Here is a 16,905-nt window from a genome sequence, read left to right on the forward strand (position 1 = left end):
TGTCAAGAATTTCCAGTATGGCACTTGAGGGATTATGATGTGTAGCAACAAAGAATATGAAGTCTCCTTCCCCAGGCAGCCAGTCCATCAGGTTGGCTATTTAAGCTGCTCCTGCTTCCCGGATTCATAGGTCACTATTCTACAGTCTCCTGCCGGCAGCAGCAGGGCACCCAGGACTCATAAGGTCAAATGCATCCTCTAGGCCTTGTTAATTTCTACATACAAACATCCCTGCCACCCAGTTCCATTTTGATTACCCTGGCTCCTACTAGACACAGGTTCTGTCCAGCCTGCTTGGCCCCCTGACCTGTGTGGTTGGCTTGACTCATGATAATCTCTCCTGCAGGACATTTGGGTTGGATTCCCAGGCTACAAATGTAATCAGAAGGTGAAACCCAGAATGGCCTTTTCCATTGCACATCTATCTGGGGAACTGAGTTTGTATCCAGTAGGTTCATTGCATGCATCTCTGGGTGTCACAGTAGATTTTTAGCATAACATCATCTCATGGTGATTCTTGAGTAATATTTTGAATAAGCTGCCTTGGGAACTCCTGCAATGATGATTTAAGTCATTGTTCAGCTTTAAAGATTCACAGGTGGTTTTATCTCTGAGCTGTGGTGCCACCCTAACTAATGAGAGTATTCCAAAATAGGGAACAAAGTCTGGGGCCCTTGCCCTATCACTGTTTCCCTGCTCTTAGTGATGACAGCAGTGCAACTAGGAGTAAAAGTGTACCTTCAGAACCAATACATGAAGGTCCAAAGGTGTGCCTTGCACATGGTTAATTTCCTTGCATACTGTTGGTTGTACACGTGACCTTTGTGTGTTACCCCCAACCCCCATGTTGCTTGGACAGGACTTATGCCATGTTAGAATTGCAGTGTTGGTTTCTAAACTACTCATTTGTGGGGGTATTGTTGCTGGAAGTGTCTGAAAATGATAGATTCTCTTTACTTCTGGTATGAGATCTCTGTGCCCCCCGATCAGAGGGTGACATCACAGCTTCACCCTCTCTGATGCCAGCTTCTTGGTTGGAGTAGGCGGGGCAAGATGTATCAGTTTTCTGTCTGATCAAAGGTGTACTTTTAAGGCTCCTACCTAGGACTTAAAACAAAAGCACACTGTCTCCCTTGCTTATTGTTTTAAAATGTCTACCTGTTCCATGGATTTCAAACTTTGTGTATTCTTTTTTTCCTGTTAAAGCCAACAGAAGTTGCAGGGAAAATCCCTGAGAAGAAGCAGCGCCTGGAGGAGGCAGCCACCATCTGCCTGCTGCCACCTTGCATCTCGCCAGCTCCCCCCCAGAAGCCTCCCAGCACTAAAGAGTGAGTTTGCCCTGATTCTATACTTTGTTGGTTCGGACTTCTAAGAAATCTCAAATGAACCCTTGAGGGTAGGGAGTCCTATCCCAAAAGAATGTTAGGTAGGAAACAGAAGTCATTCAGTTTTGTCCTGACAGCTGTCTCTGGCCACCAGCCTAACACAGGTGGGATAAAGGGTGGCCTTCAGGCTGCAAGGTTTGGGTGACCACTTGAGCTTTTTAGCAACATTTCTTTACTCCAATTCAGATGGATGGCCAAAATCGGCCAAAGTGGACTTTTAGCACTGAGTGAAGGGTAAAAAGAAGTAAACCAATTTAAAGGACACCTGCCCCTTGAGCCAAATCACCTCCTTCTGGGCAACTTCCAGTTCTGATAGGGATGAAACCATCTCCCTTGGCCTCAACAGAATGACACAGCAGAGGCTTCCTCTTTGCTGTCAAATCATAGTGCTCATATGAAGCTTGAGGACCAGCAAGTTTGTCCTGAACTCCTCAGAGGCCAAGGGGATGACATGTCTGGGGAGGCCAGGGACATGAGCTGTCTAGGAGTGCCCCACACCCCCAGGCAGTTCTGTGCTGGGAAAAGCCAGCTCGGGGTGGACAAATTAATGCCGATCAGCTGGCAGCTCTTCTCCTGTCTGTCTCTTTGCAGAAGGTGCCAGTCAGGCAGGAGGCCTCCTTGTCCCCTACTCACTTACAGGACTCCAGCCTTCCCTACCAAGCATGGTGACAGAGTTCTTCTGTCTTTTACACATCACTTCCCTAACAATCTAGTGGGTAGCTATTCCCTTCTCCAGGGGATCTTCCCAACCCAGGAATCAAACCCAAGTCTCCCTCATTGCAAGCAGATTCTTTATTGTCTGAGCCACCAGGGAAGCCCTCCCTAACAAACATGTCAGCTCCTGGAACTATTCTGTTTAGATAATTATTGTCATAAATTCACTCAGCATTAGAGGTAACTTCCATCAATGACCAGTTTTGGAACCTATTAGCAGCCCAGAGTGGAGAGGCAATCTGGCTAACTGCTGCTAACAATGGATTTCACAGATTACTGTTTAACATCAGTGACAGGGCATCAGTCTGCCACAGATAAGATGTTGGAAATAAGTTATCAGTTTACATTTGTTTGGATCCTTGTTGTTTAGAGATGAAAGGTAAGAAAAGATCAATGACCACTAGATCTGCTCGATAAACTAAGGAAATTTGGTCATGGGCTGCCAGGACCTGCCAGCCCAGATTTGGTCCCAGGCTGCTGTCTCCCTGAGGACCCATAGCTCTTTGTGACATGCATTTGTATTCCATGGTATAATTTGATATGAAAGGTGGACGTGAGTCTGAGTGAACTCCGGGAGTTGGTGATGGACAGGGAGGCCTGGCGTGCTGTGATTCATGGGGTCGCAAAGAGTCGGACATGACTGAGCAACTGAACTGAACTGAACTGATCCCTTCAGATACTTGGAGTTCTCAGAACTAGACACTCTTCTAGTAGAGCAAGCCAGCCCTCTTATTGAGGAGGTACCACCACTACAAGGATGTCATTTTAGGTTCTTCCTTGGAAAGTAGGAGGGCCCTGGAAGGATGGTGTTTAACCATTGGGAAAGAAGCCTATTTCCCTGCTTCCAGGCATGGTGGTGGGCTTCCCTGGGGGCTCAGACAGTATAGAATCTACCTGGAATGCATAAAACCCCTATTTGTTCGATTCCTGGGTTGGGAAGACCCCCTGGAGAAGGGATAGGCTACCCACTCCAGTATTCTTGGGCCTCCCTGGTGGCTCAGTGGTAAAGAATCCACCAGCAATGAGGGAGACCTGGGTTCAATCCCTGGTCAAGAAGATCCCCTGGAGGAGGGCATGGCAACACACTCTACTGTTCTTGTCTGGAGAATCCCCATGGACGGAGGAGCCGAGCAGGCTATAGCCCATGGGGTGGCAAAGAGTTGGACAGGACTGAGAGACTAAGCACAGCACAGGACAGACATGGTGGTACCTCCTCGGTTCCCAGGCTCTCATCTCTTTGGGCCAGGCCACCAAAAGGCACAAGGAAGAGCTAGAGGGCTGTGGGATATTGCCACACCATCAGTCCCCATTACAAGCCTGCTTCAATGACCCAGTAATCCCTCTCGTTCCCCATTTCATAGAAGACAGATGATTGAGTATTAGGCAAATGTTTAATCCAAATTTGTTCTCATAAAACGGTGTTTCACCTCATGGTCCTTATGATCTTTCTGTCTAGGAGAGCAATGTTTACCTAGTAGCCTTTACCATTCAGGAAGGACCTGAATTGGGTTCTTATATGGGAAAATTTCGAGATTTGAGGGAGAAGGAAACCAGAACAGGCCTCTTGGAGCTCTTCTCCTTGGAGCCCTCTCCTCGAGTTTTCTCTGCTCCTTGGTGCTTTGTTGACCCTTCAAATCCTTGGAAATTTTCATGATACAAAATTCACTTTCACAAAGAACGTTTTAAACCTAGCGAAGGATGCTACGCCAGCCTGACAACTAGGGTTTCCCATCATCACCTAGAAGGGCACTGATGCATTCCTTTTCCCTTCTTTGGAGTTGGAACCATCATACGAGCCTCTGAGGCATGAAAGGGGATACTCTTTTTTCCTTCTGTCCTCTTCTGGCCTATACAAAAGATGCCCTTATAGTAAGAAGTCATAATGAACAGAGTAGTCCCTAGAAAATACCCCCTGGGTATCTTTCACCCAGGAAGTTATTAAAGGCCCCATGGTTCCAGGTCGCTATCATGCAGAAGGAAAGGGGGCCAGATGACAGTGGCCACTGCACCAAATGTACTGTACTGTGTATGACGTACTGTGTACAGTGGCAGATGGGAGGACCTAGCCCAATGACTATGGCCAGTGGCAGGTTGACTGCCTCTAGGGAACAGCTCTTCCCCTTGCAGCCCCCATCCCCTTCTCCAGCAGTTCAGGTAGGCCAGGAGTGGTCAAGTGGTCATAGGTAAGGAACCAGTCACTCCCATAGATGCCACAGCAATACTTGACTCCTTTCCATGTAAATTCTCCAAAGTGCAATTCCTCTGTAACGATTATACTCAGTGTGGTCTGATGTTGCTGGAGCATCTTCGTCAAAAAGCATCCTAACCTGTATTTTCACCATTATTTTCATCAGGCTTCACCATTATGTTAAAATGGTTCTCCATGTCAAAGCAATTTTAAAAATCCACTGACAAATACTTTGTAATTAATTTTAATCCATTAAAATAATGACAGAAACAGTGAATTTTCTAAAAATTTGGCTGCCTGACAGAAATTGACATAGGACTGTGTTTATGAAACAGAAGACAGAGAAGATAGCAAATATTATTACAACTGGCAAATTTGGGCAACACAGCAGAAGTGGAATGAGGGGATTGCATTGGTGTCTACCATTTCAGGAAATCAAAACACTTGAGTGCTTGTTCATCTTTGATTTGTTGCTTTGAGATATTGTAAATCTATATTTACAATATTTACTGACTGAAATTGACCAAGAGGAAAACATAAATTCTTGTTGACTTAATTTGCTATTGAAAATTGTAGTCAATAATCATGAAAAGTAAATGGCTGCACAGTGCAATATTAGTTGTCTAAGAAAAGATTAAAATTCAAGTAATTTTCATTGATTAGTCGAAGACAGTAACTAAAATAAAAATCCATGGCCCAATTACCATGTTAAGCAGCTAGCATAAGGTTTTAGTTGTTCTGTTTTATTTGAAGTCTCAGTTTATTTGATGATGCCCGTTTAATGGGCAGATAAATCAGTTTGGAAGCATGGGAGCACTTCTAGGACCACATATATTTTGTGGCAAAATGACAAAATATTTTTCAAATGGAGTTTTGTAAAGCGGAGTACATCAGTACTTCAGTATAACAACTTAAGGTCAGGGGCTCATTATGCCTCCAGTAGAACAGTTGGAATATACAATTTCCAGTGTGTCCCAGAAGTATTTAGTGCATTATTTATTTCTGGGTAATGTCTAAGTACTGTATTTCTTAAGAAATATCCTTCCACTAATTGTTTATTGTACCTTTTATTGTGTGACTGTGCAGTTAAGTCCTAGGGCAGAATAAGTAGGAACCATCCTAAAAAATGATGGGATTAAAGTCTGCATTGGATTTTCCATAAAAATCTAATTAACAGTAATCTTGAAAGGTTGCAAATATCACACTGGGGCAACACACCATTAGACATTTCCATTTATCATGGAGTTCTGTTTCAAAGACCCGTGCTTATTCTTAGAATTTTGCATTTATCTATGGCTCAATCTCTAGGGAGGGCCACCTCTCTATAGACATCTATGTGTCTACGCATTTTCTATATACTCCACCCCAGGTAAAGGACCATCAACCAACATATTACTTTAGCTAAACATAGCAGCATCATGCAAAAGATCAGAATAAAGAGAGACAGAGTTTTCTGACACCCTGTACTTTCTGTTTACACAGAAATAATTCATCCAGGAGAGCAAATAGAAGAAAAGAAGAAAAGCTGTTTCCTCCTCCACTTTCCCCACTGCCAGAGGACCCTCCACGTCGCAGGAACATCAGCGGCAATAATGGTCCCTTCAGTCGAGACAAAACCATTCCTTTGATTGGACAGATCACCTCGACCAAACCTAAGAGGAATGAAGGCAAATTCTGTGCTACTTTCAAAGGGATAGCTGTAAACGTAAGCATCATAGAAGGAATCTTCTCATTGTCAGGTAGAAACAAGTTGACCCAGCTTATCTAAGTCAACTTGACCTCATGGAGATGTTGCAGGGGGGTGGAAGGAAGGGGCAGAGAGAAAATATTAATATAAGTGTGTGTGTACACAAATACACAAACTCTCCATTAGTTCCAATCTTGATTCTGTTAACTTCAAATGAATTTTTCATTCCAGTCTTACTTCTCCAAACAGATGATTATGCAGAGATTCAGGGCCTCAGACATCCTTTGGTCCAATCCCTTCAGATCTTGGGGCTGGGGGACACTTACACAATGCTGACCACAGCACATGGCAGGCACAGAATCTTTAGTGAAAGGCCAAATGGATGGAATTGCTCAAGGTGAGGGAACTGGTGCTGGAACTCCAAGTTAATGTCTTTCCACACCCAACTTGGCTGATATGAATTGTGTTTTAAAATAATGACTCAAAAGGATGGAGTTTAAAAGGCAAATCTGTGGCTAAAATCACACAATTGTGGTTCTCTAAGCCCGACTAAAGGATTATCCTGTCCTTTGGATTTTCTGCACTGCTGCCTGATTAGCATAAATGATTGAGAATTTGTATCACTTTTCACATTCATACACAATGTATTTTTATCTGCCCCAGGTATATGTACATGAACCATGGAAACCATGAGTGATAGTGTCACTAGTGAATATTAATGGCAAATCTATCTGCCTTTTCGTGTAGATGCATGCATATGCAAATACATACGCACTTGATCCTTCAGTTCAGTCAGTCGTGTCCAACTCTTTGCGACCCCATGGACTGCAGCACACCAGGCCTCCCTGTCCATCACCAACTCCCAGAGTTTACTCAAACTCACGTCCATTAAGTCGGTGATGCCATCCAACCATCTCATCCTCTGTCGTCCCCTTCTCCTCTTGCCCTCAATCTTTCCCAGCGTCAGGGTCTTTTCAAATGAGTCAGCTCTTCGCATCAGGTGGCCAAAGTATTGTAGTTTCAGCTTCAACATCAGTCCTTCCAATGAACATTCAGGACTGATTTCCTTTAGGATGGACTTGTTGGATCTCCTTTCAGTTCAAGATCCTTCAAATGTAATATAAAAAGCAAACAAGTGAAAATCAATGAGTTTTCAAATGTCTAGCACCAATCTGGTAGCCCCTGAACCAAAAGCACCCATTTAACACTTCATGAAAAGCCATGAGGCCTCTGAGCTTTAAGGACCACAATTTATGGTCCTGCATCATCTGAGATAACTAGATGACATACATACCTAGGTAAATATTATTGGTGATATAAAGAAATGGCTCTATTATAAAGTTGTGATTTTCCAAATGAAATTTGGATGTATGTGTGCCCAGATTATATTTGCATTCACATTTAAAGATGCTGAGTTACAGTGTTAGGAATGAAGCCATCTATTCTAAGCAATAATTACGAAATCAGTCCTGTTTTTCATACTGAATATAATTAATGTGATAAACTTCAACTGAGGCTTTTTCTACTGCAAGCTTTTGGAGGACACATGCCCTACCTATCTAGGCAATTCTGTTCATATAGCACCTAGTACATGGTCACAAATAATTAGGTGCTTAACATGTATGTTCTTATGACAATGGTAATAAGAGGATCTGCAAAGGCATTTCTGAAAGCTCTCAAAACTACTGGGAAAATCTGATAAATATGATTACATTTGCACCTAGAAAACCTAGAAATGGATCATTTTCTTAGGGAAATCACTAGAATTCTCCATGATATGACTTAGTACTCCTATGTCTTCTTTGGCCATGGCCTGCAATCTGAGAGACTGTGGAAATTAAGAGACTTGCTTGAAACATAGTGCTAACACTGCAACAAATCTGTTCTGTGACCTTGAGCAAATTATGACACCTCTCTGAGTCCATGAAATGAGTAGATTTGACTAGGTGATCTATACAGCTTCTTCCAGTTCCAAAAGTGTTTTCCATTTTGCACTATTAGAGTCTTCTCTGTTCCATGTAATCATGAAGTCCTGTTTATTGACTCAGTGGATGGGTGAGGGTCAACAGAGGACGTATTTATATGACTTAGATGATTGTGGCTGAATGCAGTCATTTCCAGTCAGAAGTGCCAGGACTGACATCAGTGCCATTTGTGTGGTGGACGTGGTGTTTCAAGGTTCTTGTCACCTATCTTGGTCATAGAAACACGTGGCGCTCTCACTGGGGCTGGCCTGCTGTTCGGTCTGGGCCCTCGGGCATTAGCAATAGAAGTGTGGAGCTGGCTTAGGAGTTCAGAAAGCTCTTAGTTTTTACGCGTTTGGGTTGAATAAAATCTGTGATGGACTTGAAACAATTTTCTCCATATCCATCATAACCACTTTTAAATGTGCAGTCTCTCAGCACAGTTATCATAATGAGCTCATCATGGTGAGAATTTTGATAATTTGGAGGTTTGGGATGAAGTGGAAAAGATGAGACTTCCATGGATATAAGAAATGTTCACATTTGACTTTTAGCTGAAAAGTGACCCTTTTGATTAAGGCAGGTAGGCCTGCAGTCAGCAAATCACTGAGCACACTGGGCGGTGGGGTGATGGGACAGGGTGTGTCGGGGTGTGTGTCATAAATCAGAGATGGCCCCAGCGCTGAAAGGGCTCTCACTCTAAGGTGAACAATGAAACATGCTCGATGAACTTAGATACAAAATAGCTGCTGATTGGTGTCTTACGGGAGGCTTGAGACACACCTCTCCCACCTCCTTGTCTGTACTGTGGTGTCCGACTCTTTGTGACCTCAGGGACTGTAGCCTACCAGGAGCCTGTGTCCATGGGATTTCCCAGGCAAGAATACTGCAGTGGGTTGACATTTCCTTCTTCAAAAGGACCCATCTCTAAAGGGACAAGAAAGGTTTAAAGCACTTCCAGCCATAGACATAGGCAGTTTTCCTGAGAAGGCATTTGTTGATCTGGGTTGAACTGAGAGTATTAAGAGAGATAAGGAGGGTTTAGAAATGAAGGGAAGTGGTTAAACAGTGTACGGTTTAAATTCACAGTGGAATCTTACCCAGTCTTAAAAAGGAAGGAAATTCTGCCATGTGCTACAACCTTGAGCTTTGAGGATGTCATGCTAGATGAAATCAGCCAGTCACAGACAAATAGTGTATGATTCCATTTGCATGTGGTAACTCAAGGAGTCAGATTTTCAAAGACAGAAATTAGAAGGGTGGTTGCCAGGGCCTGGGGAGATGGCAATGGAGAGTTATGGTCTAATGGGCACAAAGTTACAGCTTTTCAGAGTCCTGGAGATTGGTTGGAGGACAATGTAAATGTGCTTAACACTACTGAACTGGATATTTTAAAATGGTTGAGATGGTAGATTGGATATTATGTGTATTTTACCTCTATTTTAAAAATGAAAAATACAATACATTATAGCAAGGTGAAAGAAAGTAACGAGGAGGAGGCTTTTTCTACCCTAAGGCTTCAAGGGAACCAAAGCAGGACAGTGGAGAAATCACAATGAGTTCAGTGTGGTGACAGGTTCGTGGAAGGGAGCTGGGAAGGGTGAAGTCAGGTCTGAAGCCATGAGAGCCTGCCCTTTGAGGTGTCAGAGGACGAAGGGACAGATGTAAGAGACACTGGAGAGAGGGAGTGAATAGGACTTTGTAATGGATTGGGTGAGGGTAATGGAGAGGGAGAAATATGAGATGAAATCGAGCAGTGGTTTTCAAAAAGTTTCAGGAGCATGATTCTGTTTTGAAATAATTTACGGAACTTCAATATCTAAATATGATTAAAGCAGAGCAGCTCAGATGGAAGGCATGGTGGGAAGAACCCTGGTTTATTTGTTCATGGCCCAGGGATGACTGGTTTGCTGCACTAGATCTGGCATTTTGCAGAGTAACAAGAGGCTTGGTGTTCGGTGTCATCGTAGAAAAGCTGGTGACTGCCAGAGTTCATGACATATACCAGGATCACCTGTGTATCCTCAAGCCATGTGCATTGTTGTCTTTTCTCTCGCCTTGTTTCCTAGGGTGATTGACATGCAAAGCATTTATGAAAACATACTCTAAAAATCTGAACCTAATGGAAACTCTTTGTCCTCCTTTTTCCCAGGAGGGAGACACTCCAAAAAAGGCAGCCCCTGGCACTGTCACCAACACTGCTATCGCCTCTGCCACTGCCACTGCCATTGTCACCAGCACTGCCACAGCCACTGCCACGGCCACTACCACAACCACTACCACAACCATTTCCACCATCACCTCCGCCATCACCACTGGCCTCATGGATAGCAGTCACCTGGAGATGACATCGTGGGCGGCCCTGCCCCTTCTGTCCACCAGCACCACCAATGTCCGGAGACCCAAGCTCACTTTTGATGACTCGTATGTTGTCCCCAGATTCTCTGGACCCAGTTGGGGAGCAGTGGATGGGGGTGGGGGCAGTATGGCTTTTCGAGCACCATGCATATATGTCACCTGAAATAAGACCTTAGCTGCAGCTATGCAGCTCGTATAGCCTTAAAAGTATATTCCTCCTCCTCACATACATCCTTATCCCCACCTAGAAATGTCATTGGCTGATTTTAAACACAGAGCTCTGTTACTGTTTCCAAAGGCAGGTGCTGAATCCTAGGTTGCTTAGTCCTCCTTGCTTACCCATGTCCTCAGGTAGAACTGTGTGCCAACAAAGAGAATTACAGCTAGATTCTATTGGATCTGTTTGGGCAACTTGAGTGGTTGGGGTTGGAGGATGTAGGTATTTATCCTAATGGGCCATTAGGAACCAATCTCACTCACTGGATTATTTCAAGCTTGGTTATTATATGCGTGACAAGCATCCATCAGCCCGGTTCAAGGCATTGTATAGGAATGGATTTATAGCCCCCCAAAGTATGACAATTCAGTCTTTTAATGAAAAGATGAAACATTGCTTTCTGAATGAGCTCATTTCGTTTGTTTAGGGTTCACAATGCTGATTATTACATGCAAGAGGCTAAGAAGCTGAAGCACAAAGCCGATGCACTGGTAGGTTTCCTTATTGCTGCTCTGACATAGGGAGATTGGAGCTGGTTAATTCCTTAGCCTGGTGCAGAGTCCCCAAGTTCTTGGCGCCATGTTGCCCTGCCATTCTTGGTTTTCCCACTCTTCTTCCCCTTGTTCCAACTTCAGAGGTGCCGAGGCTTATGCTACCTTTCAATTGAATTTGAAATGACTTTTGAAACTGCCCTGGAGAAGGTGGGTGCTCCCATGGTTTCTAATGAACTCCAAACTGGTGTAGGCAGGGAGAGAGTTGCTGAGAGCTGGTTAAGTGCCTCAAGCATTGGCTTTGGGAAATTCAGGTCTGTAGAAAAAACTTGACTGCTTGCTGCATTAGATAACCTAGGGCCCTGCACAGAGAAAGTATGTTCTGGTTTCTGGATTTCCCAGGACACTTGGCCCTGCTGCCTCCAAGGGTGGTGGGTACCTAGACCAGGAGAAACCAGGCACAGAGAGCTATTTGATTGACTAAGCAACCTAACAGAGGGTCTCAATCGTGTGTGTTACAGTCACTTGGGGAGCTTTAAAATAGCCCTCATGCTCAGGCCACACCCCAGAGAAATGGAATCAGAATTTCTGAGACTGGGACCAGATGTGAGTGTCAAAACTCCCAGGTGATTCCCAAGTACAGCCAGTGTTGAGAACCACTGCCCTAGAGAAGACCCTGAATTCAGAATCCCCACCTTTAACTAAAGCCCAGCATAATTTAAGATGTCTGTTCAATTCCATTGGGTTAAAAAAAATCATATCCTCCATCATTGCATTGTGTCCAGCCAAGACTTGGCTGCCCCGTGCTGCTTGCCTCTGGGAGGGCTATAATGAAGGACCACAATGGTCTCTGCACCATCACTTGTGAGTGGCCACCATCCACTGCCCTCTCAAGGGCCACAGTACATAAGGAGATAATTGGTATATCTTTAGTATTAAAATCTCAATGGGGTGTGTGGGAAAAAAAGTCTAAAAAAATTCACTGAGTGGTAGGGGAGGGGGGAGGGAATGATAATGGGGGGAGGGGAAGGTTGAGCCATACTCATTCAGAGGAAGATGTCTGTGCCAGTCTTACATCTATACCAGAGTTAGACACTTCTTCGGAGTTCAAGCCCCTCAGTTATAAATAAGGAAACCGAGGCCCAGAAGAGGGTGTGACTCAGCCACTCATTAGCACTATGGCCTATATAGTCCTCTCTCTGGACTTCAGTTTTTCCTTTTGGAAAAATAGGGATTTGGACCAGGCGGTTTTTAAGGATCCTTCCAGCTATGGGTTTGTGAATGAAAAGTCAGTTTCAAAAATCAGGATGTAGATTTCCTGATTTCCAGATTTCCTGTAGACTTCCTTAATTTCCACAGGAGAGAGCCAATCAGAGTCGGATGACCTGAGGAAGTTATCCTGTAAGGCAAGAGAAGAAGGAGATAACTTGCATATATACACAAAGGTTTTCATAAAATCAGTTTGAATTGGGCTGAAACTGATGTTTTTCCACAACAGCTTACAGAAAGGAAAGCACCAAATTCCTGCAGTACATAAAAGGGGAAGAACATTTATTGTAAAAAGAGTCATTTACAGCAAGAGATTCTGCAAGACTTGTAACTCATCATTTTATAGTTGTACTTAATCCTTTGCTAGAGACAGCTACTCTGCTGTTTTGAGAATTGAAACCTTCACAGTTGCATAGAAAATATTTTGATAAAAGGTATATAAGAAAATTAAAATAGGTCAATCTGCATTCTATTGGTTCTTTCACATAAAATTCCATATTAGTGAAATTCTTCCATCCAGCTATCAAAAATTGAAAATGTTAAATACTGTTATAAAATACTCACTATAAAACTGTCATATATAATATTCATTACACATAAAAAAGAAATCAGTATGTCTAAGTCAGTTTAATCGTGACCATTATCAGGGCTAAAACCTTTTGCAATAAAATTTTACTAAACTAAAATATTTAGTAGTGCTATATTTGGGAGCTTTTTGACTCACTATTTCAGACCATCATTTACAATGAAAGTGATGTGATTATTGTCACCAGTCACACTGCAGCTTCCCATTTTTCATGACAATAGCGTCCATTTGTTACTCTTCTCCTGGGGATGGGGTTGACATGCTATGCTAGAGTTCCAAGGAAAGACTAGATGTGTTAGTTGTCCAGGAAGCTTGTAAAAAGTGGAGTTTCACTGCAAACTTTGTCTAGACCAGCGATCCACAACCTTTTTGGCACCAGGGGCCGGTTTCCTGGAAGACAATTTTTGCACAGACTGGAATGGGGAGGGGGGCAGGGATGGTTTCAGGATGACTCAAGCACATTTCATTGATTGTGCACTTGATGTCTATTAGTATTACATCAGCTGCACCTCAGATCATCAGGCATTAGATCCTGGAGGTTGGGGATCCCTGTTCTAAGGACATTACGATGACCAGTCTAGTAAATGTGGTCAATAGAAACTAGTTGAGGCAGTGATTTGAATTCTGCTCCACCAAAAAGATAACAAAAATAGGAATACCACAAAGACATGATACCTTGGCTACAGTTTTCTCTTCTCACCCAGCCTCCATGTCATGACAACAGAACCTGAAATAAGTTACATCCTTGTCGAGACAAATTCCTAATTGCCCCCACCATATCTCGACCTTGGCACTATTGAGCCAGGCACTTCTCCACAATGGGAGCTGTCCTGGGCATTGCAGATGTTTAGCAGCATCTCCAGCCTCTGTCCACTAGATGCCCCCTATCGCTAATGGGGACAACCAAAGAGGTCTCCAGACATTGCCAAATGTTCCCTGGGGGAGGGGTGTGAAGTTTCCCAGGATTGAGCACCACTGCTTTCGATAAAGGAGAGAAGAGGAACTGTCATGATGATGAGTCTTCTTCCTGTTTCAGTTCGAGAAATTTGGCAAAGCCGTGAATTACGCGGACGCAGCCCTGTCCTTCACTGAATGTGGCAACGCGATGGAGAGAGACCCTCTGGAAGCCAAGTCTCCATATACCATGTACTCCGAGACTGTGGAACTCCTCAGGTTCATGCTTTTCTGCTACCTTCTTCCTAAGCTCTCTCCACTCATAATTAGAAGCTACTGTGTTTTTGAAAAATATCTTTTCCACCTAGTAATGATTCATCCAAGGCACCTTCTTCTCAGAAGTTACCATAATTAGTTTTTGCCATTTGATTCATGTCATGGAAAATTTATAACTGATGGACACTGCTTTTTATCAGTTATCCCCTTCAGAGGTTCTAATGTGAGTGTTATAATTTGCGATATTCATAAAATGGAAAGGTAGTGGGTGGAAATAAAGGATCATCATTTCATGGTGTCAAGCGGGCCCTTGTCTTTTCAAAGCACAGTTTCATAATTCACAGAAAGCAGTCCTGTTGGGATTTCTGTTATAAATCATGTTTTCTAAGAATTTCTGCCTCTGTTATGAAAAAGAGAGGGGCACTGTTCCAACATCAGGGGTGGAATAGACTTTCCAGGCATCTAGAATTTGAGGGACAGTCAAGCTGGTAGCAGGGAAGCCTAGAAGAGGCTGACACTAGGGAATGGTGTATTAACAGCAGAGATTATTGGTTTCATTTGCATTTTGAATGAAATTTTCTGGACTGTTGGTCTTGGTGCAGTGGAGTTTGTGGGCAATCAAAAAATTCCTGTAAGAAGGGAAAGGAGAAGAAATGATACGCATTTGAGTGCCTTCCTGTAATCTGTAGGTATTTGTGAAAGAATTTCATCCACCTCTGAATAGTGGATAAGCACTCACCGTCATTTGCCGGATGGACAACATCATGGTTTTTGACTTAGCAGTTCTTCACATGATAGGCCCTTATATCCCAGGCACCTCTGGCTCGATTAGCTGATAATGCCAGGCCTGCTTTTTATTGTGTTCTTGCATCTGCAATAAACTGTTACAAATCTGAAGACAATTGTACCTAAACCTTCAGACAGGCATCAGACTGAAGCATGCATATTTTCTGAGGAAAGCACTTGAAAAGATCAAAAGAATGGGAACCATTATAAAGAAGGAAAAAAACAGCAAAAACTATGATTACGTAGACTCATAAGATTTAGCTAAAGCCGCCGAAGTAGGGAAAGGATGAGGAAAGTTCCAGCCTTACTCTGCCAGGCCAGGCAGTCATCTTTGGTTTTCGCTGCTCTGACAAGCATATAAAGTATCTCTCAGACTTACTTTATGTGAAAGCTGCCACCGCCATTTGTAGCTTTTAAGGGGAAATTGATTTCTCAGTGTCTATCCAAAACTGCCTGCAATTTTCAAAGATGTACAAGATAAAAATACTGGGAAAAAATGAGGAATCAAAATGGAAGGGAAACTTTAATGAATAAACAAGAAGAAAAGCTTCACCTTCTATTCATCCCCAAACACAATTTAAGGCACTTTTAAATTAACAAGGAAATGTAAAAATGTTAGCACAGGCTTCCCTTGTAGCTCAGTTGATAAAAGAATCTGCATGCAATGTAGGAGTCCGGGGTTTAATTCCTGGGTTGGGAAGATCCCGCAGAGAAGGGCATGGCAACCCACTCCAGTATTCTTGCCTGGAGAATCCCAGGGACAGAGGAGCCTGGCAGGCTACAGTCCATGGGGTCACAAGAGTTGGGCACGAATTAACCACTAAAGCACAATGTTAGCACACACACAAAATTATGGTGAAGTGGACCTCTACCATGCTGATGGTGGGAATGGAAATTGATCCTTGTAAATTGAGGGCAATTTGGCATCGTGTGGGAAAACCTATACAAGTGAGCATTCATATCTTTGAAGCCACTAATTCTAGAAATCTGAACTTCCTGTACTGACGAAAAGAATTGTAAGAGGAGAATGAGTTATCCATAGAGTGTTCAGTTTGGCCTATGTTATAGCACCCAATTTGAAGCAAAGCAAATCATCGATAACAGAAGGGTAATTAATTACATCACAGTACTCTCAACAGAATAATTTGCAGCCATTGAAATGCAGCAATGATGGATACCATGTAGCTGCATGAAAATGTTTATAATATGAGTTATAGACTCACTACATTTCTGACCACGAAAAGCATGCTTCTGCATGTGGACCAACTTGGAAGGGAAACAAGATCATAACTGTAATTGGGGGTGAAATAACACCCATAACTTCACCCCCAATTACAGTTATTTTATATATATATATATATATATATATATATATATATATAAAATATGCACACACATATTTTTCTTACACATGCACTCAGAATAGAAAAGCAAAACCTCACAGTTCATTTTTGGTAAAAATACAATGTGAATCACTGAGTAATATTTACTTCCTTTAGAAAACACTTCTTTTCCCTTTTTATTATTTACAATTTATTTTCTTTTTCTCCAAGCAGGTTTTTTCCATGATATGATAGTTTACTCCCCCCATAGGGTATATTTTCAGTGGAACCTGGTAAAACTCAATGGATAATTTAGAGACATTCACTTTAAAGGCAGTCTTTTGAAACTATCTTTTCAGATCATTGTAGATTCACATGCAGTTGTAAGAAATGATACGGGAAGTTCATGTGTCCCTCTCCCCCCATCTCCCCTCATGGTACTGTCCAGCATAGCTCTAGTCCAAGATCATGGAGGACACAGACATTGGTACATTCCATCCACCTTGCTCGGATGTCATCAGGTCTTTTATCCCCAAATTTCACCAGTTCTATGTGCAATCCTTTATGTGCCCTCTATATATAGAATTATATATTTTCTGCCTAGTGTATGTGTGTGTATAATTTTCTTTGGAGAGAAATTTCAGTTGGGAATAAAATGAACTGAGGCAACTAAGTCTTCTTGCCCATGTAAGCAATTGGAACTCCACTATCAAGGCGTTTCAACAGTGGCTGCAATTAGAGGGTGACTGTAATAAGAACATAGTTTTT

General features: G+C 42.8%; 1 protein-coding gene across 11 annotated transcripts in view; it reads left to right on the top strand.

Moving 5' to 3' along the window:
• AFF2 (ALF transcription elongation factor 2) overlaps positions 1-16,905 on the top strand; it is a 535,938-nt gene that overhangs the window by 497,912 nt on the left and 21,121 nt on the right. For all 11 annotated transcript variants that reach the window (XM_061408662.1, XM_061408665.1, XM_061408666.1 and 8 more), the window contains 5 exons: positions 1,207-1,328; positions 5,770-5,992; positions 10,091-10,362; positions 10,941-11,004; positions 13,896-14,032. In XM_061408662.1, the coding sequence (XP_061264646.1) occupies positions 1,207-1,328; positions 5,770-5,992; positions 10,091-10,362; positions 10,941-11,004; positions 13,896-14,032 (818 nt within the window). The remainder of the gene's footprint in view (positions 1-1,206; positions 1,329-5,769; positions 5,993-10,090; positions 10,363-10,940; positions 11,005-13,895; positions 14,033-16,905) is intronic.

The sequence above is a fragment of the Bos javanicus genome, chromosome X (assembly GCF_032452875.1).
Source record: "Bos javanicus breed banteng chromosome X, ARS-OSU_banteng_1.0, whole genome shotgun sequence".
Classification (NCBI taxonomy): Eukaryota; Metazoa; Chordata; class Mammalia; order Artiodactyla; family Bovidae; genus Bos; species Bos javanicus.